This window comes from Cibotium barometz, chromosome 42 (genome assembly GCF_041138505.1).
Source record: "Cibotium barometz isolate CiBa-2024 chromosome 42, ASM4113850v1, whole genome shotgun sequence".
NCBI classification, from domain to species: Eukaryota; Viridiplantae; Streptophyta; class Polypodiopsida; order Cyatheales; family Cibotiaceae; genus Cibotium; species Cibotium barometz.
The window spans coordinates 25,002,668-25,029,922 of NC_141087.1; the positions used below are offsets into that span (position 1 = coordinate 25,002,668).

Genomic DNA, 27,255 nt, shown 5'->3' on the forward strand with positions numbered 1-27,255 from the left:
ACAGCTGTCTGATAGAGTGTGACATCAAAGTGATCTCCAGCATCATGAAGACTCAACTTCAAACCTGTCTCCATTGGAGTAGCAATAGGCTTGCAGTCTTCAAGGCCAAATCTCCGCAACAATGTCTCAATATACTTTGTCTGACACAAAGCAATACCTCCATCACATTGCTTAAATTGTATCCCCAAATAATGATGCAAATGCCCCAAATCTGACATCTCAAAAGAGGCATTCAAATCAGCCTTAAAATCAGCAATATGACTCTCATTTGGTCCTGTGAGCAGCATGTCATCGACATAGAGAGCAATGATTAGATGTACACCATCCACACGTTTAACATACAAAGTGCTTTCTGTTGGACTATTCTGAAACCCATGTGCAGTCAAATATGCATGTATTTTCTCATACCAAGCTCGTGGAGCTTGCTTTAAACCATATAAAGCCTTTTTTAACCTGCACACTTTGTTTTCCTGCCCTCTTTGAACAAAACCACGAGGCTGCGATACATACACCTCCTCATGCAAATCTCCATTTAAGAACGCAGTCTTTATGTCCAGCTGATGTACATTCCAACCATTATGAGCTGCCAATGCACAAATGCTACGAATGGTAGTCATACGACAAGTGGGAGCAAAGGTCTCATCAAAATCAATGCCCTTTTCTTGAGCATAACCCTTTGCAACAAGTCTAGCCTTATAGCGATCAACACTGCCATCTGGCTTTCGTTTCAACTTAAAAACCCACTTACATCCAATGGCCTTTTTACCAATAGGCAAATCACACAAAGACCATGTACCATTCTTCATTATAGCATCATATTCACTTTGCATTGCAGCCAACCAATTTTCTGAATTTTGTGCCTCATCAAATGAAAGAGGTTCTTCCTCTTCACACATACTAGACACAGCCAAAGCATAACAATCTGATGCATAAGAGGCATGCTGAAAACCTGAACGAGTACGACTAGGCATAGGTGCATCAATCTTACTATCACGCAAGGTTTGCACCAGCCATTTAGGCATACCTCTAGCCTGCTCATTTTCAGCCCTATCCTCATGAATTACATCCTGTAAATCTGCATCAGAAATAGGCTGATCTATGATGTCGTTTGAAATCTGCATAGGCTGAATATTTGCCTCATTAGGACTTACATTTGAATTCCCACCTGTAAACAGAGGCAACAATGTATCAAATACATCCCGTGAGCTCACACCTGTCTCTTTGGTACATGATAACAAAGGCTGCACAGCATCTTCTACAAAAACAACATCTCGACTAATCAAGATACGCTTTGACTGTGGATGATACAATCTGTAACCTTTGCTTTCAGCACTGTAACCAACAAAAATGCATTTGACAGCCTTATCATCCAATTTTCTGCGTTGTTGCACAGGCACTAAAGCATAGGCCAAGCAACCAAAGACACGCAAGTGACCAATAGAAGGCTTCCTACCATGCCAAGCTTCATATGGAGTAATAGACTGCAAGGCCTTAGTGGGACACCTGTTGAGTACATATGCAGCACACATGACAGCCTCAAGCCAAAACGCATGTGGCAAAGCTTGGCTCTTGACCATACATCGTGCCATCTCCATAAGTGACCTGTTTTTCCTCTCAGCAACACCATTTTGCTGAGGGGTATATGGCACTGTACATTGGTGTTTTATCCCACGACTAGCCAGAAATGCATCAAACTCTTTAGACATGTACTCCCCCCCTCGATCAGTACGGAGGGTGCCCACAGTACAATTGGATACATTTTCAACCATAAGAAAAAACTGTTTGAAGCACAATAACACTTCGGACTTTGCCTTCAGTGGATATACCCATGCATGCCTTGAGTAATCATCAATGAAAGTCACGAAGTACAAGTGTTTACCAAATGACGGAGTTTGCATAGGCCCACATACATCACTATGTACAAGCTGCAATTTGCGAGTGGCCCGCACAGAACCATCCTTTGGAAACGCAGAACGCTGCATTTTGCCCAAAATACAGCCTTCACAAACATGTTTCAATGGTGCCTCAAGAGGGGGCAATGAAGCAACCATATCAAATTTCTGCAAACGCAGCAAACTAGCAAAGTTCAGATGACCAAAACGAGCATGCCATAGTTTTGCATTTGAAACTGCCCTTTCATCAGAAACTGCATTTGCTGAATCTTCCACACACTTGTCATAAGAATTGAGCCTATACAGCCCACGAAACAAGGTTCCAGATGCAATAATCGTATCACCAAAAGTCAAATCATGAACTGTACATCTGTCATCCACAAATTTGACTACAAATCCAAGTCTAGCAAGCGCAGAGACAGACAATAGATTCTTCTTTATCCCTGGCACATACAAAGCATCTGAAAGTGTGAAAGCGCTGCCATTTGCAGAAGTAAGCATAATTTTACCAACGCCCTTCACTGGGTAAGAAGCATTATTGGCACATGTGACAGTATTCCCATTAGGGACAGCCTCAAGAGAAGTGAACATATCACGATGCGAGGTAATGTGCTTTGTAGCACCACTGTCAAAATACCAAACATGAGAGTCAACAGAAACTGCCAAACATGCATCATGTACAGATGGGTCATACTGGCAATACACGCTAAACGCCCATTCTGTATCCTGCACAACATTTGCAGAATCTGCATTTGTAGAAGCATCCGCTATTGTGGCTGCATTTGACTCTTTCTTCTTTGCCTCTTTAGCCTTTAGCTTAGGGCAATTCTTAATGACATGATCATTTGCCTTACAATAGTTGCACCTGGTCTTTTTCTTGCCTTTATCAAGAGCCTTCTCAGACTTATTGTTACTACCTGTGGAAGGAGAAGAAGTTGCAGACCTACTAATAGGAGAAGAAACAGTGGAAGGGACTGCCTTACCACTTCTTCTCTGCTGCTGGGCAGCAATAAATGCTTGATCAACTGCACGCTGCCTGGCCCTGTTTTGCCTGGACTGCGCTTCTTGCAAGAGCTTGTTGACTAAAGTATCATACTTGACAGCATCAGGTCTGTCCTCATTAAGAAGTCTCCATGTGGAAGCAAAAGTCTGATATGTCTCAGGTAAAGCATCAAGAACAGTCTGCACAAGAGAATGATCAGGAATAATCTCACCTGCAGAAATCAACTGTTCTTTGAGATCTTTAATCTCAGCAAGAAAAACATTCATGTCATCATCTTCTTGCATAATCTTCAATTCTAGCTCTTTACGCAGGTAAGCGATTTTTGCCTCGTTACGACCTGCATACAAACCAGCTAGAATATCCCAAGCCTGTTTTGCTGTTTTAGCTGAACGAATATGTGGGGTGATGTTATGTTTGACAGAAAGTGCAATCAAGGCATGAGTCTGCGCATCTTTACCATCCCAACGAGCTTGTTCAGCAGTGGGTAAAACAGCACCAACAGTAGAGCTGCTAGAACCTGCAACATCCTCAACAGATCCTACATCCACAGAACCTGGACGCACATCCATACCCTGCACAATGTTCCACACTCCTTTGTGGACCGTGCTACATAGCACGAGTTGTTTTCTATTCAGTCTTTGCAACCAAAACATGCTGCATCATGTATGCCCAAAGTGGGTAGTTGCTGTCTCCATCCAGTTTGTCTTCAGCAGACAACATGCGAAATACATCATTGCTGTTATCAGCCATGGCCACTGACTGAAACTGATGCAAAAGCTGCCTGTAATGAAGCAAAGACTGAATAGAAAACAACTCGTGCTATGTAGCACTGTCCACAATAGAGTACGTATGCCTGTTTTGCAGAAAACTGCACTGTCGAAATTTCTGCAGAAAATGACGAAAACACTTGTGCAGAACTTGAAATGCAAAAACGGAGCCCGAAACGACCTCAGATGCAAATTCTGAGAACGCAAAGCCCAAGGGGCTATTTTGCAGAGTATAGGGACCTGCAAGCGCTCGTGAAAACTCACCTCAATCGGAGAACGTGAGTCGGAGGGTGTTGACGGTGTAGCCCTGGGAGCCGATGCCTGCTCTGATACCAATTGTTGGAATTAGGGTTGCAGGAAAGCACACAAAGCTTGGAGAAGAAGAAGCAAGAATGCACACAACACAAAGTGTATTAGATTGTGTCAATGTACAAAGATAAGTTAGCCCTAGAATGATGGGCGTATATACAAGCCGGGGGAAAAAACCTCCTAAAGAGGGAAAAAGTGCCCCGGCGGTCCTAAGTGTGTTCACACACATCACTGCCTATATATATATGGCAACAAAGAGTTGATAAAGAGGATCTGCTACATGCGCATAATGTGGGATCCAAATAACATAAAAGAAACATGCGCCAAGAAATCTCCTCAGCTTTGTAACATTAATGCATATCTCTTTCATTCTTTGTATTGCATCTATCTTGGCTGGACAACGTCGGCGTCCATTAGTGCTACAAAGATGTCCCACTATTAGCACTTCACCAACTGCAAACACTGATTTCAGTCCAGACAAAGTAAGATTCACTTCTTCAAGCCTGGATAGAATTATATCACAATCCTTTATATGATTTGCCACAAACTTGCGGCACCCTTTTGAATCAAAATCCCCATCTTTGTCTTTCTCATCACAGCCTTTTATTGGCACATCATCCAGAAATGGCATAGTTATTTGTGGTATGAAGTCTTGCAAGACTTTATTCATTCCATTCATCATATGTGCCACTGAGTTGGTGGCTCCCTGTGGTAAGGTACACATCCTTACTAATCCCAAAGGAGTTCTCATTGTGGTCAAGTCCCTGCTTTGTATATCCAGCTGGAACTGATCATATCCCGAATACAGATCACCCATAGAGTATATAGCTTTCCCTGCAAATGCTTCTGCAAACTCATCCACAATCGGACCTGCTCCCACATTCTTGATTGTGACTTTGTTTACAGGTTGCATGTCTTGAATAAAGCGCAATGTCCCATTTTTCTTTGGCACAGTAAACCATCTGTTGGAATATGGAGCACATGATGGCTCCAAAATTCCCATCCTGATCTTTTCTTTTAGTAATTCCATCAACTTTGGCAAGAGAGCCTTTGGCACTGGAATTGTCCGCAGGTTCCATTGCACATGTGGAACAGTAAAGATCACCATTGGTGCTGTTACACTTGGATCAACACAGCCTATCTCATGCGGCTGAAAAGCAAAGGCTTTCCCATGTCTCACAAGCATTTCCTCAAAGCATTTCTTTTCAACTGGCAACAGAAAATCCTTCTCACCAATCTTCAGCTCTTTTAGAGTTTCCTGTGTAAACTTATACCCAATTTTCTTCGGATCTCTAAGATTTGGTTGCATAGAAGCTTCATCTATTTTCTCCTTGCTTCCTGGTGGCAAAGGCAAGGCAACTGGTCTTACCTTCTTTGCAACTGTTTTGTACTTTGTATCAACATGAGCATCCATCTCGCAATTCATGTTTTTACATTCCACCCCCTCAAATTCCCGGATTATATCATACATCTCCACAGATGACACCTCTATCATCTCATTTCCACCCTGTAAGCATGCTCTTCCCATATCAAAAAGCACATCCATAGTATCTACAAATGACACCTCATCAAGCACCCTTGAAATAAACTCATTCTTCTCTAAAAGACCACACTGCTCAAGACTTTTTTGTTCATTTTGTACATGTCTACGCATGCCATGCTTCAAATCCTTGCTTTTTACAAAGACCAGTGACCCATAGCTAGAGAATCCTTGAAAATTTGCTGAAAAGTTATTTACATTGATTGAGTCCTGCGAGAACTCATTTTCCCTCGTACCATTGGAATCCCGCTTTACAATGGCACCTGGCCAAAATCCTTCATCTCCCTGTAATTCATGAATTCTCTGTTTATCTTTGGGAGTGACTGTGCTCGAAGAGACTCACGATTCCTTTCATGGTTAATGCAAACTGTCAAAAACTGAACAGCTTTTTTGCCATCTTTACTCCTTATTCTTGCATATGTCGAGCCATCATCCAAAACCTTTGTTTCCATCCTTACAGCTGTAATGTAGGGTTGCCCAAGGATGAGGGGATACGATGACATCTCCTGAACAAAAAAGTTCTGATCATCCTTCACATCCCCTATAGTTACCCTTACATTTGGACATGCTGCATAAAGCTCTCCAGATGAGTTATTAGCTGCTTTAATCATCCACCCATGATCTACATCCATTGGCCACTTACATTTGTTGTAGAGATTTTTAGCCATAAGATTTATTTCAGACCCATGATCAATTAGAGCGACATATGGCTCTTCCAAATCACCTATCTTGATAAGGGTTTCAGTAGTTGCTCTTGCCCAATGGCTTCTGGAGTAATGACTCTTTGTAAGAACTTCTTTTTCATCATCCTCTTCCACAAAGCGCACTTGTCGTGCTCCATCAGCAGAGTGATTACATTCCACCACATTTTCTCTCTCTTCCTTTTGCTGTACCTGTACTCCATGAGTCTTGGAAGTGCTTGCCTCCCCTTGTGATGGAATAGATTCAATTATGGACTGCCTTTTTCTTCGTATCATATCAATTATCTCATCATGGAATAGATGGCATGACTAGCAGCCATATCCTCAACCAGCTTTTTCATCCCTCCTTTCCCAAAGTTTGTACTCAATGGAAGACCAGTCTCTGTAAGGTGGATTTTCCCATCTTTGAAAAACACAAGTTGATTTTTAAGGGCTTCTTTATAGCTAGCACAATCTTTCTTTGCATGTTCTGGGTCATCACACCATATGCATCTATATGTCAACCCTTCTTTACTTTGAGGCCTTTGCATAGAAGCCTGCCCTAATGGTAGCCCCTTTTCTTCAATCCTGGACATCTTCAGTGCGTCTAAGCATTAGCTGACTGACAGAACGCGTGTATACACCCGTGTATCAGGGCGTCTGACGATTCCTATACACGTGCTTTTATAGCATGTCTCTGGCCGCGAGGATACACGTGCTAATACACGAGCCCGCTACTTTTTTTCACAAGTCATTTTTAGCGGCTAGGAGCCCGGGTATGAGCTCGATCCCTTGTAGTGTATTCACCCTATTTTGTGGAAGTCCCTTGTATTCCCAGCTCCTGGCCACTTTCTCTTGTCTGCCCCTTGACTGGTTGTAGTTGGTTGGTTGTATCCTGGTCGTATAGATTCACCCCTGTCTGGTACTATGGTTTCTCCCTGGATGCTCTCCATGCTCTAGCTAATGTAATTTTTGTTCTATTCTAATTCAATTCACCACGCTTATGGAAAATAATAATAATAATAATGGTGTCCTTTTAGAGTATATGCAGATGATTACCTTGTTTAGCAATGCCAAAGCAATCACTTTAGCACCCGCTTGTTGAGCTTGCAAGATACAATCTCTGACCCAACCATTAATCCTTGCTTTCTCGGAACGCATAGAGTACTGCACACATCACATAATTATTTAATTGATTCGAGTGAAATAAAATAACTACACTTAATCAATCAGCACGGAACTCTTTTTTTTAACTTTTCTAGCTTTTTTCTTAACCTGGCACTCACCATGGCATCTAGTGATCAAAATATCTATAGCATTTTTGCCACAATTTGAGCAATTATTATTTAGTACCTAATCAGTACGATTATTACTTTCCCATCGGGAATTCGAGCAATTAATGAGCACCATACTATGAATTCAGTGATCAACTAATATAGAGTATACCTTTTTCATCGAAAATTGAGTGATTCCTGGTTACGTCAAAAGGCCAAACGAACAGAGAGCCGTTGCGCGTAGGTTTCTGCTGGTGGCGATGGTTTTGTGCTGCGCCTGAGCTCCTCCTCTCTCACCCCTCTTCATATGCTACCCTACCCAGAGGCTTGAAGCCCTCTGTGTGATTTCTTCCATTCTTTCCACAGCCCCCCCCTCAGGTGCATGGGCACCGAGTGGAGGGGAGCTCCTACTCTTCTCAGAGAATAGGGTTTCTGTTCTGGGAGCAAGTCATCTCAGCTTGCCAAGCTCCCTCAAGCTGCATTTCAGCAGTTCCTACATTGGCCCCCGGCCATGGATGGCAACAGAGAAACCATGCTGAAGTATGAGCAGGTTTTAGAAGACTTCATGGACACCAAGAAACAACTGGAAGATTCGAGAGCCCGAGTGGAAGAGCTAAATCTGTTGTTGCTGTAGAAACAAGTCAAAGAAGAGGCTCAAAACAACAAGCAAGCTCCAGCTAAGGTAATGGACACATCAGGTAAATCCTCTTCCACTATTGTCTTCCTCCTGAACTGGTTCATTCATTGGAAACTGATTACACAACCCGTTGTTTAGTTGGGTTAATGTTTGGGTCGACCTCCAGTAGATTTCCTTAGGGGGTGGGTCAAAGATAAGTGGATATCCATTGGTATTGAAGTAGAGATCATCCAAGCCCTCCCAAATGGATACTACCTCTTTCTATTCAAGGACCCAAATATGGCCCTTAAGGTCCTAGGTTCAGGGCAATGGATGTACAAGAACATCCCATTCTGTTTTTTTAGCTGGACCAAGAACTTTAACCCTCAAGGCCCTAAACCCTCAGCTTGCCCGGTGTGGGTAGAGCTTCCTAACATGCCCTTCTACCTGTACCCTTGGCTAAAGAAAATTGTCTCCCCTATAGGGAAAGTGCTAGGCATGAGACCCAAGAATGATTACAACCTAGCATGGCATAGGTCCTTGTGGAAGTGGATCTAGATAGGCCCCTTATTGATGAGATTGAAATCAATTGCGGTGAGTACAACATCTAGCAAAGCATTCTTTACAAGCATCTACCCAATGCATGCTTCCATTGTGGAAAGCAAGGACATGTGATCAGAGAGTGTCCTTCAAAATACCCCAATTTGAGTGCCACTAGTGCCCCAATTCCTCCCCTAGCCATCAACCAAGCTCAGTCTACGAGTATGAATAAGAATACGATGGTGCCTTCTCCCCTTGTTCCCTCTACCTCAAAAGAAAAGGGAGAAAAGTTTACAGTGCCTAATAGGAAGAAGACCTTTAGATAGAATAGGGCGGGAAACCAGAGGGCATTTGCCAACTCCTTTGCCTTATTAGACAGCTTATTTTACTCGGATGACTCGGTTGGCACCAAGAGACCAGTCATTCCACGCCATTGGATAGATCTAGAATTCTGGCCGAAACTAATCAAATGGACCAAGTTCTCGTGTCCCACGCAATGACGGTTGGCCCGTTGGGAGATAAGCAAGACAAGGGTGAGCAATCTCTGTCCGATACAGAAAATGGCTTGCCCAAAGACATGGAGATAGTCAAGGAATTGAAAAGAATGCATGCACAGGTGGGTTCCACCACACCTCAAGCTGCATCCAAAGCGGGACCTAAAAAGGTCAACTCCTAGAAAAAAAGCAAATGAGATGCACCACTTTGAATGTCAAGGGGTTGACTGACCTTTCCAAAGTCCAACTAGTGAAACAATGCCTAAGGAAACAAGGAAGATTTGACTTTATAGCTCTAACAGAAGTCAAAGTTAGCGGGGATGAGCTCGAAAAAAGGCTGATCAACATCTCTAAAGAGCACATCTCGATCTACATAGCCCATTGTCAGGGATCGGGAGGAGTGGCTATAGGGATGCATGTGGACCATCAGAATGATCTAAAAGACATGAGGTTTGATACGTTTGATCAATGGGCTGCATTTGAAATGTCAACCTTGTGAGATCCCTATCCCCACCGCACAACGGATTCAGGGTACTAGCAGCGGAAGTAGCACTTCTTGCGCGAGGTAGGGTCCCACACTCGGGGCCTCGTCCACAGATATTCGGACAAAAGACTAATCCGTCGGTTTTTCCAAAACCGGACCCGGAAAAACTTCCCTTATCCGGAAAACACGGGTGATTCCTCCAGGATAACTTTTTACTCTAACGTAGTCAAGACCATTAGTGGTCAAACTGATCCGACTGCACCTATAAAGATACTCGGTCAGATCAAGGAAGAAACTTGCACTTGGATCATTGGGATCAATGCTTTTTTTCCCCATCAAGAGGCACAGCCGTTGATTCCTATCCATAGAACAATTACTATCCGAGACTTACTTCATCTATCGTAATAACAAAAATTGAGTCTCGATTTACGGATCCATCAGTCCAGCCTAACCCCATCTGATCCCATGGGTTAGCCAACCGCCCAACCACTGTAGTGATGGGATCCAATTTGGAATTTGGTTAGGTTTTGTCCCGGGTACCAAGGAAAAGAGTTCCAAGGCCCCCTAGCCGGAAGTTCATGCAAATATAAAACTAGCCACACCACTTACACACCCAATATGAAATTGCCTTTTTCTTAGCATCAGCTAACTTTAAAACAATCCTTTAACGAAACCATAGTACCACTCATCACAATCTTCCAATTTATCCGGTTGATTCATAATTTCCCATCATTCCTTCATCAGAGTATCTATGGCATCATTGGCAACTAGAACGCTCACCACGTGTCCACTCAGGGGCCTTTTCAATAGTTCCTAGCCCATAATACTCGGCAATATAATCACTTATAAAAATCAAGATGGACTCTCGTTGAAGATCAGCAAGATCAACCAACAAATCCATAAAAAGAACCATGGACTCATCCATTGAAGACCAGCAAGGTCAATCAACCAGATCCATGCCCGGTTTCAGAAAACAACTCTTACTCCTTGTTCCAATATCTTCCTCGACGCACGCGTGGGTATCCTAGGCGATCCAGAGCCCGGGCACCGTATGGTCAGCACCCTCTAGGATCCTTCGCAGGTGACCTAGCGCTTCACTCATAGGCCGCTTCCTTGGTCCCTCATCCACCGTACCGGAAGCTCACCATTTTAATCGAACCGAGGCTGGTCAAGACCTCGGTCGACCTTGCTACGCGAGACGTCCTCCAGTGACTCTCCATCAGCAGTTGCAACTTTATCAGTTAGGTCTCCACGACCTAATCACAAGACGGTCAAAATGCTTCCCTAGCATTCTTGACATAAAACAGCCATTTACAAACAGCATTTACAAACAGTTTACAAATACAATTTCTATATTAACTCTCATTTTTTCACATTATCCCTCATTAATCCACATTACTTATTCCACATTCCATTTATATGTGTACTCATCCAATCACATCATTTTCCATCTCTTCACTTCAGATTCCTTCACATCACATATCATATATTCACATCCATATCCACATCCACATCCATACATCCACATCTACATGCTTACCTCCATTTTCACATCAGATTCCTTCACATCACATATCATATATTCACATCCACATCCACATTCACATCCATACATCCACATCTACATGCTTACCTCCATTTTCACATCCTCATTTATACATCCACATCCCATATCCACATTCATACATACACATCCATATCCACATCCATACATCCACATCCACATGCATACATCCATTATCACGTCCTCATTCATACATCCACATCCACATACATACATACATCCACATCCACATTCCCATTCACATCTATACATCCACACACATACATACATCCACATCGACATTCCACATTCACATCTATACATCCACATCTACATCCACATTCACATACATCCACATCCACATTCCCATTCACATCTATACATCCACATCTACATCCACATACATACATACATCTACATCCACATTCCCATTCACATCGATACATCCACATCTACATCCACATTCACATCTATGCATATACATCTTCATGCATACATCCATTTTCACATTCATACATCCACACTCCCATTTCCACATCCACACATCCACATACATACATCCATTTCCACATTCCCATTCATATAACCCCATATGCCTTCACATCTAATCTTGTACATCACATCCATTCTCGCCTTACCTCATCCCATACACATCTTATCGCATCTTAATTCATCTTATCACCTTCTAACTTATTTCATAAGCATCTTATCACCTCTTATCACATCTTATACACCTCTTATCACATCCTATCACATCTCATATCTATTTATAGAATACAAGAGAATTCTTATATTTGATATAAGATTTCTTTACACATTTATTTATGCAAAAATTCTATTTAAGGAGATTAATACTTACGAAGAAAAAATCAATCTTTTATGCATCTTCCTATGCATAAATTCATTTTAAATGAAAATGACACTTTTGAATTAAATTTCAATCTTTTATGCATTTTCTTATGCATAAATTCAATTTAGATGAGAATGACACTTTTGAATTAAAAATCAATCTTTATGCATCTTCTTATGCATAAATTCAATTTGGTAGGAATTACACTTTTAGAATAAAAGAATTTCTCTTATGCATCTAAGTTATGCATAAAATCCATTTATGATGAAAAATCACACTTTTAGTATAAAAAGAATATCTTTTATGCATACCTCTATGCATGAAATCCAATATGATAAAAGTAACACTTTTAGAATAAAATAATTAACTTTTATGCATACCTCTATGCATGAAATTCAATTATGCTAAAAGTAAAACTTTTACAATAAAATAATCATCTTTTATACATACCTCTATGCATGAATTTCAATTATGCTAAAAGTAACACTTTTGTAATAAAATAATCATCTTTTATGCATACCTCTATGCATGAAATTCAATTATGCTAAAAGTAACACTTTTATAATAAAATAATCATCTTTTATGCATACCTCTATGCATGAATTTCAATTATGCTAAAAGTAACACTTTTGATATAAAAATTTATCATTTATGCATACTTCTATGCATGAAAATAAAAATTGATAAAAGTAACACTTTTGATATAAAAATTTATCCTTTATGCATAATATAAAAATTTAATTTCTCCATGATTACAATGAAATTCTTTCAATTAATCTAGGATGATAATTCCTAGAATATGGTAGGAAGTCCTCTTTTTTATGCTTTGAATGAAATTATTTTATGTGTAATTTTTATAAAAATTTTGCCATAGCTCCGCTGCTATGACTGATAGATCTCAATTTTTCTAAGGGATAAAGCTTATCATTAAGGAAATAATTAGAATGATCCCTAATTGGATCATTAATCCATAATGGATTGAATCATCAATATAGATAAACTAAAAGCATAGAAAAAAGCCATTAATTTGGCCTCAAGCATAGATTAATCTTGGATTAAGGAAAAGCTTTATGAAAAGCTTCATTTGGATTGAGAATGGATCATGAGTATGACCATTTCTTGAGTGAGAGAGAATTTACATAAAAACCATTTGAATTAAGCATAATTAGAAATTTATGTAATTCTTAACTATCATTAATCAATTAACTTCAATAGCATTCATCAAATTATGTAACTCTTCACTACCATTCATCAATTAACCTCAATAGCATTCAAAAACCATTCCAATTAAGCTTCTCAATCTTGAGAGGGGTTGAGAAGAGAGAAGCATTGAGAATTTATAGAAAAGATCAAAATTCACCATTTACCTTACAATTTGCTTGATTCTTTGTTCACGGTAGAGGCCCCCAATCAATCAATTGGTTAAGTATGTTGATGGAGCCACCAATGGGGATTGAAGAAAGAAGGAAGCTCCAATTTCTTCAATTTGGAGAGAATTTTAGAGAATAGTAGAAATTAGCATTATTTCAGCATAACTCTAGTATAGTAAAATTCTTCTATTTTTTTCAAAGGACTCATGTTCTATTTATAGGAGAGGGAAGCTCTAACCAAAGCTAACTGAATTCTAGAATTTTCCAAATTCAGTTTGCTTGAATTTGGACTAGATTTGGACCTAGTTTGGTTACTTTTTGATTCGGTTTGGTTCCATTTTGATTTGGTTTGGTTCAAGAGAGAGGAGAGATAAAAATATCACATTATTTTTGAGTTTAAAACTCATTCAAGCATGTGAAATATGCACCTCCTTTAAAGAACTCCCCTTCCTTACATATGTGTCAAAATGGAATCATTATACCCAAAATATCTCATATTTTTAATATTGCTCATAGTTTTTTACTAATAAACCTTGTACATTTTCAACTCTTCATCTTATGTGAGCATTTACTCCTTTTTGGATACCCAAGATATCTCATATTTTTAATATTGCTCATAGTTTTTTTACTAATAAACCCTGTACATTTTCAACTCTTCATCTTATGTGAGCATTTACTCATTTTTGGATACCCAAAATATCTCATATTTTTAATATTGCTCATAGTTTTTTACTAATAAACCTTGTACATTTTCAACTCTTCATCTTATGTGAGCATTTACTCATTTTTGGGTATCTTCTTTTACAAATTGGATTTATCTCCTCCCTACACATGGATTGATGCTATTGGCCCATAGGAACCTTAACTGGACCATAATCCAAAAATTTCTAAAAATCTAGACCCTTAGGCTAAGGTCCTTTATACCCATTTCCAATAAGTTCTAATTGCACATTGGAAAGTTCTTTTTGAATTTCTGTTTCAGGGGAATTCATTTTAATAATATGAGAAATTTTTCTATCTAAAAATATTCAAAATCTGAATATTCTCTCTCTAGAATATTTTCTCTCTCTAGGTTAAAACAGTTAGAAACAAGATCTTTATATTTCTGAAGAGGGATTGATTATAGGGGAAGATACTAGACATCAAAAAGGGACTGGGAGAGGAATCTTACATTCTACCCCACTTAAAAAACGCGAGATGTCCTCATCTCGCAGGTGGAGTATGATCTCTTATATCTTCTTCTTCTTCTTCAATCACTTTCAACGTTACGCCTTGGAAGTGGACGGCCGATTTTTTTTCCTGGTATTCTGCTGGAGTATGGATGACTTGAGAACTGTCGGTTAAGCCCTTGGTTTTCAATTGTAGTATAGATCTGCCCTTTTTTCCTCTTCTACTTCTTCTGAAATTGTGACTGCTCTGGCTGCTCTGCAGTTTGCGGTGGAATTCTTTCTCTTTGGTTGCCCCTGTTCTGGAAAGGAGTTCTGAGGTTACTCTGGATAGAGGCAGATGGTTGAGTTGGAGTTCTTCTGGGGTTACCCTAGCTTGGGCGAGACGGACCCTGATTAGACTGGTATGAAGGGATTGGTCTCTGAATTCGGTGTCCTATATTTCCCTGTCCCCTTGACATGGTAGGAGTTGGGCAGTCTTTTAACTGATGACCAAAACCTTGGCATCCAAAACACCGGTTCTCACTTCTGAGCTCATCGTTCTGAATCCTTAAAATAGGTGGTCCTCCTGAGAAAGTATTCTGGGGGAAGGGTCTTCCTTCACTTTGGAATCTTCCTGCATCTTGATTCTGAATCGGCCCTTGCTGCCTCTTTGGGATGGAAAGTTTGAAGTACTTTCCTGGGTTTGGAATCTTTTAAAGTTAGAGGGTGCAGGCTTTGGTGGGACCTTTACTACAAAGGCTTTGGCAAAATCCTTTGCCATTTTTATTGCTTCAGCCATGGACACTGGTTTGGCATTTTTGACCAGTGTATCCAAGGGTTCGTTCATTGCCCGAATGAACCTGGCCATGAGCTGTTCTTCATCTAGAGGTGGTGAGTATTTGAGTAGAAGAGCAAAGGCCTGGTGATATTCTTCAATGGTTTTGTTCTCCTGCTTTAGCTCTAAAAATTCGTTCATTTTGGTTTCCAAAAATCCAGGGGGACAAAATCTCTTTCTCAAATAGGTTTTTAGGTCGTTCCAGGATTGAGTATTTCTGTTCAGACGGTTGGTGTCACAGTGGTTCCTCCATGCTACCCTGGCTGTTTCCACTATTTTCAACCGGCCAAGAGCCATTTTGCTCAGTTCATTATAACCTGTGACGTCAAAATACTCTTCCATGGCTTCCACCCATTTCTCCACAGTCTCACCCAGGTTCTCCCCTTCTCCTTTGAAGGGTCCTGTGGGGGCTGAGTCCTATGAAGAGCCTTGCGAACATCAGGTGGCAAGTTCGTCATCTTCAGAGACAAGGTCTGGCTGCTGACGGCTACAGTTTCCTCGTCTCATGATTCTGTCAAAAATTTATATATTAGAGAGAGAATAGTTATAAGATCAGAAAGGAGGTTCTTATTTCTGAATACCTCAAAAACTGGGAAGAATTCTTACATTCTACCCCATTTGAAAAGTGCGAGATGTTCTCATGTCGCCAAGTAGAGGACAACTCTTTTTCTTAAGATCTAATTTATTCTGGGGTTCCTTATATTCTGGTCAACCCAACAGAATACGGGGATAATTATCCCTTAAATAGAACTCATCATTAAATAACAATTCATTCAGATCATATCATTCATATCTTTAACACGATAATGGTCCATTAGACCAAAAATTTCCTTCTGAACATTCCTCCACGGGAATTTCAGTTAAACAAGTTCTGAATTTGTCATCCCTTAGCTTGATCTACCGATCAAGTGTTAACAGTAGCAATCTGACAGCACAATCCACTAATCTCATAGTGATTTGCTGAATTCATTATCATCATTCCAGTTATGAATATCATCACAGGGACTCGTCCCATTCATCCTCATTATGGTTTTGTTCAGGTTATTATATTTCAACTAAATTTCAGAAATCGTCATTTTTCAATCAGAATCCAAATCAATTCATCAATTCTCAAACAGAATTAAAAATCATATCAACCACATTCGAAATCATCATCTGGATAGCATTAACGCTTATAATTTCAAGTCTTAGATTTACTCGTATATACTGCCGGTAAAGAGTTGCAGTTATACCCTCGGTATATACGGGTAGTCATGATACTTGGAACTATAAGGTAAATACCATCATGTCTAGGCCTCAAGCAAGTCAGGGTTCCATACAATTGCGGTACTTCCATTTGAAGACCCAATTATTAATTTACGAATTTTCAGTTTGAATATCAATTTGTATGAATTATATCACACAATTACAACCTTTTTGTGATTCTAGATAAATTTTTGATATATTTGGCTTCTCGGTTGATCCTCATTAACCAAATGCTCTGATACCAACTGTGAGATCCTTGTCCCCACCGCACAACCGATTCGGGGTACTAGCAGCGGAATTAGCACTTCTTGCGCGAGGCAGGGTCCCACACTCGGGGCCTCGTCCACGGATATTCGGACAAAAGACTAATCCGTCGGTTTTTCCAAAACCGAACCCGAAAAAACTTCCCTTATCCGGAAAACACGGGTGATTCCTCCAGGATAACTTTTTACTCTAACGTAGTCAAGACCATTAGTGGTCAAACTAATCCGACTGCACCTATAAAGATACTCGATCAGATCAAGGAAGAAACTTGCATTTGGATCATTGGGATCAACGCTTTATTTCCCCATCAAGAGGCACAGCCGTTGATTCCTATCCATAGAACAATTACTATCCGAGACTTACTTCATCTATCGTAATAACAGAAATTGAGTCTCGATTTATGGATCCATCAGTCCAGCCTAACCCCATCCGATCCCATGGGTTAGCCAACTGCCCAACCACTGTAGTGATGGGATCCAATTTGGAATTTGGTTAGGTTTTGTGCCGGGTACCAAGGAAAAGAGTTCCAAGGCCCCCTAGCCGGAAGTTCATGCAAATATAAAACTAGCCACACCACTTACACACCCAATATGAAATTGCCTTTTTCTTAGCATCAGCTAACTTTAAAACAATCCTTTAACGAAACCATAGTACCAGTGATCACAATCTTCCAATTTATCCGGTTGATTCATAATTTCCCATCATTCCTTCATCAGAGTATCTATGGCATCATTGGCAACTAGAACGCTCACCACCTGTCCACTCAGGGGCCTTTTCAATAGTTCCTAGCCCATAATACTCGGCAATATAATCACTTATAAAAATCAAGATGGACTCTCGTTGAAGATCAGCAAGATCAACCAACAAATCCATAAAAAGGACCATGGACTCATCCATTGAAGACCAGCAAGGTCAATCAACCAGATCCATGCCCGGTTTCAGAAAACAACTCTTACTCCTTGTTCCAATATCTTCCTCGACGCACGTGTGGGTATCCTAGGTGACCCAGAGCCCGAGCACCGTATGGTCAGCACCCTCTAGGATCCTTCGCGCAGGTGACCTAGCGCTTCACTTATAGGCCGCTTCCTTGGTCCCTCATCCACCGTACCGGAAGCTCACCATTTTAATCAAACCGAGGCTGGTCAAGACCTCGGTCGACCTTGCTACGCGAGACGTCCTCCATTGACTCTCCGTCAGCAGTTGCAACTTTATCAGTTAGGTCTCCACGACCTAATCACAAGACGGTCAATATGCTTCCCTAGCATTCTTGACATAAAATGGCCATTTACAAACAGCATTTACAAACAGTTTACAAATACAATTTCTATATTAACTCTCATTTTTCCACATTATCCCTCATTAATCCACATTACTTATTCCACATTCCATTTATATGTGTACTCATCCAATCACATCATTTTCCATCTCTTCACTTCAGATTCCTTCACATCACATATCATATATTCACATCCATATCCACATCCACATCCATACATCCACATCTACATGCTTACCTCCATTTTCACATCAGATTCCTTCACATCACATATCATATATTCACATCCACATCCACATCCACATCCATACATCCACATCTACATGCTTACCTCCATTTTCACATCCTCATTTATACATCCACATCCCATATCCACATTCATACATACACATCCATATCCACATCCACATGCATACATCCATTATCACGTCCTCATTCATACATCCACATCCACATCCACATTCCCATTCACATCTATACATCCACATCTACATCCACATACATACATACATCCACATCCACATTCCACATTCACATCTATACATCCACATCTACATCCACATTCACATACATCCACATCCACATTCCCATTCACATCTATACATCCACATCTACATCCACATCTACATCCACATACATACATACATCTACATCCACATTCCCATTCACATCGATACATCCACATCTACATCTACATTCACATCTATGCATATACATCTTCATGCATACATCCATTTTCACATTCATACATCCACACTCCCATTTCCACATCCACACATCCACATACATACATCCATTTCCACATTCCCATTCATATAACCCCATATGCCTTCACATCTAATCTTTTACATCACATCCATTTTCGCCTTACCTCATCCCATACACATCCTATGGCATCTTAATTCATCTTATCACCTTCTAACTTATTTCATAAGCATCTTATCACCTCTTATCACATCTTATCACCTCTTATCACATCTTATACACCTCTTATCACATCCTATCACATCTCATATCTATTTATAGAATACAAGAGAATTCTTATATTTATGCATAAATTCTATTTAAGGAGATTAATACTTTCGAAGAAAAAATCAATCTTTTATGGATCTTCCTATGTATAAATTCATTTTAAATGAAAATGACACTTTTGAATTAAATTTCAATCTTTTATGCATTTTCTTATGCATAAATTCAATTTAGATGAGAATGACACTTTTGAATTAAAAATCAATCTTTATGCATCTTCTTATGCATAAATTCAATTTGGTAGGAATTACACTTTTAGAATAAAAGAATTTCTCTTATGCATCTAAGTTATGCATAAAATCCATTTATGATGAAAAATCACACTTTTAGTATAAAAAGAATATCTTTTATGCATACCTCTATGCATGAAATCCAATATGATAAAAGTAACACTTTTACAATAAAATAATTAACTTTTATGCATACCTCTATGCATGAAATTCAATTATGCTAAAAGTAAAACTTTTACAATAAAATAATCATCTTTTATACATACCTCTATGCATGAATTTTAATTATGCTAAAAGTAACACTTTTGTAATAAAATAATCATCTTTTATGCATACCTCTATGCATGAAATTCAATTATGCTAAAAGTAACACTTTTATAATAAAATAATCTTTTATGCATACCTCTATGCATGAATTTCAATTATGCTAAAAGTAACACTTTTGATATAAAAATTTATTCTTTATGCATACTTCTATGCATGAAAATAAAAATTGATAAAAGTAACACTTTTGATATAAAAATTTATCCTTTATGCATAATATAAAAATTCAATTTCTCCATGATTACAATGAAATTCTTTCAATTAATCTAGGATGATAATTCCTAGAATATGGTAGGAAGTCCTCTTTTTTATGCTTTGAATGAAATTATTTTATGCGTAATTTTTATAAAAATTTTGCCATAGCTCCGCTGCTATGACTGATAGATCTCAATTTTTCTAAGGGATAAAGCTTATCATTAAGGAAATAATTAGAATGATCCCTAATTGGATCATTAATCCATAATGGATTGAATCATCAATATAGATAAACTAAAAGCATAGAAAAAAGCCATTAATTTGGCCTCAAGCATAGATTAATCTTGGATTAAGGAAAAGCTTTATGAAAAGCTTCATTTGGATTGAGAATGGATCATGAGTATGACCATTTCTTGAGTGAGAGAGAGAGTTTACATAAAAACCATTTGAATTAAGCATAATTAGAAATTTATGTAATTCTTAACTATCATTAATCAATTAACTTCAATAGCATTCATCAAATTATGTAACTCTTCACTACCATTCATCAATTAACCTCAATAGCATTCAAAAACCATTCCAATTAAGCTTCTCAAGCTTGAGAGGGGTTGAGAAGAGAGAAGCATTGAGAATTTATAGAAAAGATCAAAATTCACCATTTACCTTACAATTTGCTTGATTCTTTGTTCACGGTAGAGGTCCCCAACCAATCAATTGGTTAAGTATGTTGATGGAGCCACCAATGGGGATTGAAGAAAGAAGGAAGCTCCAATTTCTTCAATTTGGAGAGAATTTTAGAGAATAGTAGAAATTAGCATTATTTCAGCATAACTCTAGTATAGTAAAATTCTTCTATTTTTTTCAAAGGACTCATGTTCTATTTATAGGAGAGGGAAGCTCTAACCAAAGCTAACTGAATTCTAGAATTTTCCAAATTCAGTTTGCTTGAATTTGGACTAGATTTGGACCTAGTTTGGTTACTTTTTGATTCGGTTTGGTTCCATTTTGATTTGGTTTGGTTCAAGAGAGAGGAGAGATAAAAATATCACATTATTTTTGAGTTTAAAACTCATTCAAGCATGTGAAATATGAACCTCCTTTAAAGAACTCCCCTTCCTTACATATGTGTCAAAATGGAATCATTATACCCATTTTTAATATTGCTCATAGTTTTTTACTAATAAACCTTGTACATTTTCAACTCTTCATCTTATGTGAGCATTTACTCCTTTTTGGATACCCAAGATATCTCATATTTTTAATATTGCTCATAGTTTTTTTACTAATAAACCTTGTACATTTTCAACTCTTCATCTTATGTGAGCATTTACTCATTTTTGGATACCCAAAATATCTCATATTTTTAATATTGCTCATAGTTTTTTACTAATAAACCTTGTACATTTTCAACTCTTCATCTTATGTGAGCATTTACTCATTTTTGGATACCCAAAATATCTCATATTTTTAATATTGCTCATAGTTTTTTACTAATAAACCTTGTACATTTTCAACTCTTCATCTTATGTGAGCATTTACTCATTTTTGGGTATCTTCTTTTACAAATTGGATTTATCTCCTCCCTACACATGGATTGATGCTATTGGCCCATAGGAACCTTAATTGGACCATAATCCAAAAATTTTTGAAAATCTAGACCCTTAGGCTAAGGTCCTTTATACCCATTTCCAATAAATTCTAATTGCACATTGGAAAGTTCTTTTTGAATTTCTGTTTCAGGGGAATTTATTTTAATAATATGAGAAATTTTTCTATCTAAAAATATTCAAAATCTGAATATTCTCTCTCTAGAATATTTTCTCTTTCTAGGTTAAAACAGTTAGAAACAAAGTCTTTATATTTCTGAAGAGGGATTGATTACAGGGGAAGATACTAGACATCAAAAAGGGGCTAGGAGAGGAATCTTACAAACCTTCTCCTTCATTGGAGTTTATGCTGGAGATCCTCAGACGAGCAGAATCAGAACTTGGGGTACGCTGAGATGCGTCCCTGATCCTATCATTCTAATGGGAGACTTCAATATGGTAGAATCCAAATATGACAGATTAAGAGGACTGGGACAAATCATCAAAGGGGCAGAGCTCTTAGCTTGGCAGCGCACCGCGGATCACTTTGAGCTATGTGACGTGGGGAATAGGGGAGACTTCACGTGGCACAGAACTAAGCCCATGGGGAGTTGACCAGGAAAGCAAGATTGGATAGAGGATATATTAGCAAAACCCTCGGCAATACCTACATCAGATGTGAATGTAGAACTGACATCTCTACTTGCCTCTCTGATCACTACCCCGTGATATTAGAGCTGGACAACCATGATAAAAAGGTCTCTAATCAATGGTTCCACATGGATCCTGCCCTGTTAAAAATGCCTATTATTCAGGAGGAAGTCAAAAGAATCTGGACTGATTTCTTCAGCTGTGGCATTACTCCGGCGAGGTCTTGGAGTCTGGCCATCAAATCTACCGAAGCTCTTTTAATCTGCATTAGGAAAGATGTAACCAGAATCAGGAAAAACAAAAGGGATTTGCTATACCTGAAACTTAAAGATCTGGAAACCGCAGCCAATAAGGAAGGTGAGCTGGGAAAGCTGACCTTCCCACTCCTAAGATGTTCAAAATGCTTAAAGTCAAACAAAGTAAGGATGCAATCCCTACACTGTATGATGGTGACTGTATGATGGTGAGTACTTCATCCAGATGGTGAGTACTCTTTGTGGGAATGCCACGGATAGGGTGAACGTCAATGGGGTACTCTCTGATGCATTCTCCCTGACCAAATCTATTAGACAAGGCTACCCTCTAGCACCCCTCCTCTATGCTATTGCTGCAGATGGTCTGAAGAACTGGCTGATTAAAGACAGGATGGACAAAGGGAAAATGAATGGTATCTCTCTACCCAACAATAAACAGATATGCACCCAAATGTTTGCTGATGATACTAATGCCATGGTTGCCAATACTGAGATAAGCATTAAGTGCTTTTGGGAGTGCTTGGACATCTACTGCAGGGCTTCTGGCTCAGCCATTAACCATAAAAAAACAGGTATCAGGTTCCTTATTGACAAGCCTCCTGATTGGCTCATTCAAGCTGGCTGCCAACAACCGGAAGAGGGAGTAATTTTCAGATTATTAGGCATTCCCATGGGATTCAAGGTCATCCTGAAGCAAAGATGGAGGTTGGTGTTAAACAAGGTGGAAGAGAAGCTCACCAGATGGGCAAAAATGCATCTAAACCTGGGGGCAGAAAGATGGTAATTAACCACTTCATTATCCCTTCTATCATCTACTTTCTTAGCTGCTGGACCGCCAGACTCTGATCTTCAGCAGTTCAAAAGGTTATGCAGGAACTATCTATGGGGAGGGGACCCCTGGATCAGGAAAATCCCTAAAGTCAGGTGGGAATGGTGCTGTTTGGATACAAGTAAAGGGGGCCTTGGAATCAAAGACGTGTCTAATCTGGCTAATAGAATGGCTGCCAAGTGGGTGCTGAGAAGCCTTCTCTCCCGCTCTAAAGACAGGGCCTGGTTGATCACCAAAAAACTGGAACAATTCCAGCTTAAACAATTCCCCAAGTGGAAGAAGCTCCCCCTGCTCACAATTATGGCGAGCAAATACTTGGTGAAACCGGCTGGCAGTCAATTGGTCCATTCGCTTTGGTCCGCTTGGAATGCTATCAAGACTGACCTTATCCTGTCCGAGAAGCCTAGCTACACATGGGGGGTACACGGGAGGACTCTATCTGGTGGCCATGCATCCCCCTCCCCCCAATTGATAATGCCCAAGCTGAAGCGGCTTTGAGAATGCATAGGAAAGGAATATGCTGTTGGTGGGATATTTGGGACAGAGACATCAATGCTTGGATGTCCAGAGCTGATCTGATCTATGCAGAACTAGACCTTATTGGGATAAGAATCAGATTGTGGCACCAATTGGACACTTGGCTGCTTTCGATCAAAGATTTGCCAGCGCACGAAGCTTTCCAATGGAAGAATCAAAAAGGTCTTCTCCCTATTCCCCCCAAACAAAGGATGGATCCTATCCATTGCACTCTAAACAAGAGATGGAGAATCCTCCTGGATAGAGTGCAATGGTATCTTCTGTTTGACAAGCTATGGAATAAGTATGTGGAACCAAAAAAAGCGTGCCTAGCTTGGTTGGTCATGCTCAAAGCTATCTGGACCCAGCTTAACGCCTTCAGACTAAACATAGGGGATGGGAAGTGCCAAATGCAAGGAGGTGGACGATGACTTGCACATTTTCATGGTAGCCCTATTGCTAAGAGATGTTTCGAGTCATTGGCCAAGTGCATTCAGCTATGGAATGGCTACACCCTCGGCTAGAAAAACTTGTTACTTGGAGAAGGCATCGGGTGCACCTTAGAGCTATGGGCTGTCTTGAGAACGGAAATGTTATGGTGCTTATGGTTAAATAGACTTGATGCCATTTTTAATAGTATGCATACTAACAATTTTAGGCCGAAAGAGAATTTGATTCATGTAGGTGAAAGATGCATACAAAGAAAGTTGAAAGATATGGACTCCAAGCTTCATCAGCTGCACGAAAAAGCTAAAGGAAAGCAAGAGGATCAGATAACTCACTCAGCAAATTCAGGAAGTGTGGAAGATGAGAGAGGCCGTCATCTACAAGGATGTGGTGCTCATCAAAGCACTCTATGCCTTTTGAAAGCCACACTCATTAAAAGAGGGAAAAGTTGGTTTCACAGCTAGAGAAACTTCTCAACTAAGTCAAAGGCAAGCTCAAGGCTTGCGGATCTGTATGTAATGTGCATAGACTCTGGTCTCTGTAGATTTGTCAACATGTTGTAACATGTCTCCTTCCTTCTTCTTAATATAAACAGCCAGTTTTTGGGAAAAAAAATTGAGTGATTAATTATTGCCACATTACGGAATTCGATGCTTCTTTAAAACGTGGAATCAACGGGCACCACGCGAGTGGTACTACCCAAATAAATAATAAGATCAGATGCATTTGAATCACCTAAGATGCTCAATTAGTTAACACCGCATTGCGAAAATTAGCGATCAATAAAATGGATAAAATAGCTAGTTTCACCTGGAATTCGTATCATGGGATCACCCAGGTTTGTAGTTCGAAGCTATTGCCGATGAAATGAGTAGCGCCGATAAATGGCTTTGCAAACAACCATGCAAGCACCATAATCAGCAAGGCAACGGGCCACAGTATCCACATGTACCATTTCTTTGCATATGGCTGCGCAGCAAATGTTTGGAATCCAAATTGCAGATGGAAAGTGGACAGCAGCTCCGTTGCATGGGTCAGATACACGCAATCTACTTTCTTCTCGTTCCCTATATAAATCAATTTCTAGGATTAACACCATAAGTTAATTGTTGCACTTTTAATAAAACAGTTTGAATAAATCAACCTGAAAAATGCAAAAAAAAAACACCAAAATCTAGCAAAGGTCAATTTGATCTTTGTTCATGTTTCAAAACAATAAGATAATATACATGTGAAATTAAATCTACCTGACATACTACAAAATCACAATAGTGAAAATACAAGAAAAAGTCAAAAAGCAATGCTCGAAAGAAAAAAAAAATTTAAGACTTAGATTAAAAAGCAATGCTTAGGATTAACCATACTATGCACCACCAACATTTTGTAGTTGTGTATTAATTAATTAAGACGCGCCAAATGTTTTTTTCTACATTTGATAAATTAAAAACAGCACATGAGTCACAAAAAGCAATGTCTTGAAAAAAAATGGCAATCTCTATTTGTTTTCTTTTCTTTTCCTACAGCACAATGCAAAGCCCATCTTTCTTCTCTCTTCTCCATGCTCTCCTATGACCTCATCACTCATTTCCTCCTCCTCTTCTCCTTTTTTCTAGTCAACTACCTTAACCCTCCTTCGCACTGCCTACCTTCATCTGCCTTCACCCTTCTTCGTGCAGTTTCGGCTGCCTGCCTTCGCCCGTCGTTCCCCCTGGCTTCGTCCTGCTTCGCCTAAGGTTGCCGACCTTGGGCGAGCCTATGGGTGTGGGCCATCAAATAATTAATGCCCGTAATAAAACTGAATAAATTTAGGTGTAATAAAAACTCAATAAATTTAGGCCTGAAAATCAATAAAGATCATACAAATGCACAGAAAATCAATAAAGATCATACAAATGCACAGATTTATAATCATAGCCCTTACTTCAAGCAAGAGGCACCGAAAGAAGGAGCAAGGCTAGGACCCTCTGCGCTTCATCTTCCCTAGTTTCCCACCCTTTTTAATCCTACAGCGTAGGCTTTCCTTCTTCGCGGGCGGATGCCCTCCCAAGTGCATGGGCATTGAGCGGAGGAGCCCGTCCCTTATCAGACCCCAGACTTCTTCAGCATCACCTGCAAAATTAAACCAAATGCTCAGTAGTAACTTCCCTTTAGCTTCACCCTCAACCTCTCATCAAGTCCCTCACTCAAACCCCTGGAATCCCATTCCAGAAAAACCTTGGAGTGGAGAAGCCATCATAGACGCTGTAATGGATGAAAACACCAGACTTGTTCAGGAACTAATGAAGCCAAAGAACAACTTCTAAATATGAAGAACAAGGAACAACTCAAAGAGCCGTCCCTCTTGTAAGCAAAAGAACCGACAGCAGCAGCAGCCCATCAGAAAGAGGCAGCCAATAACACCCTCCCAGGTAAAAACTCTACCAACACTGTTCACGTAAGTCTACCAATAGAACAGGTCAGAAGCAAAGTAGAAGACTATTCAGAAAGATGCCTGGTTGGACTTCTCTTTGGTCCGAGACCATCTAAAGGAAGCAATGAGAGCTTGGATAAGGGAAAGCTGGACACCTCTTGGAATAGAGGTTACCCTAACTCAAGCCCTAGCCAAAGGCTATTACCTTTTTTTATTCAAAGATCCAAGCATGGCAATGAAGGTTATTAGCTCAGAGGACAATGGATGTATAGACATCTCCCCTTCTGTTTCATGAGATGGACAAAGGACTTCAATCCTGATGGCCCCAAATCCTCAGCATACCCTGTGTGGGTTGAACTCCCTAATCTCCCCATTCACCTGAACCCATGGATCAAATCTATTTTAGCTCCCCTAGGTCAAGTCCTAGGTACCAAAGCTTTTTCAGACTTCAACCTTGCTTGGCACCCTCAAGTCCTAGTAGAACTTGATCTGTCCCTCCCTCTCCCAGATGAGATAGCAATAGGGTGTGGTGAGTTCTCTCACACTCAGACAATCCTCTACAAACACCTCCCAAACTCCTGCTTCCACTGTGGGAAGCAAGGGCACCTCATCAGAAACTGCCCCATTGAAACCCCGCAGTTCATCTTCCCCCAA

The 27,255-nt window shown here is 39.7% G+C and overlaps 1 protein-coding gene across 1 annotated transcript in view; it reads right to left on the reverse strand.

Moving 5' to 3' along the window:
• LOC147614306 (very-long-chain aldehyde decarbonylase CER3-like) overlaps positions 1–25,254 on the reverse strand; it is a 35,629-nt gene extending 10,375 nt beyond the window's left edge. The window contains exons 1-2 of the mRNA XM_086780438.1: positions 25,002–25,254; positions 7,251–7,358 (exon numbers count right to left, since the gene is read on the reverse strand). Of these exons, the coding sequence (XP_086636564.1) occupies positions 7,251–7,352 (102 nt within the window). The 5' untranslated portion in view covers positions 7,353–7,358; positions 25,002–25,254. The remainder of the gene's footprint in view (positions 1–7,250; positions 7,359–25,001) is intronic.
• Between the last annotated feature and the right edge of the window lie 2,001 nt (positions 25,255–27,255).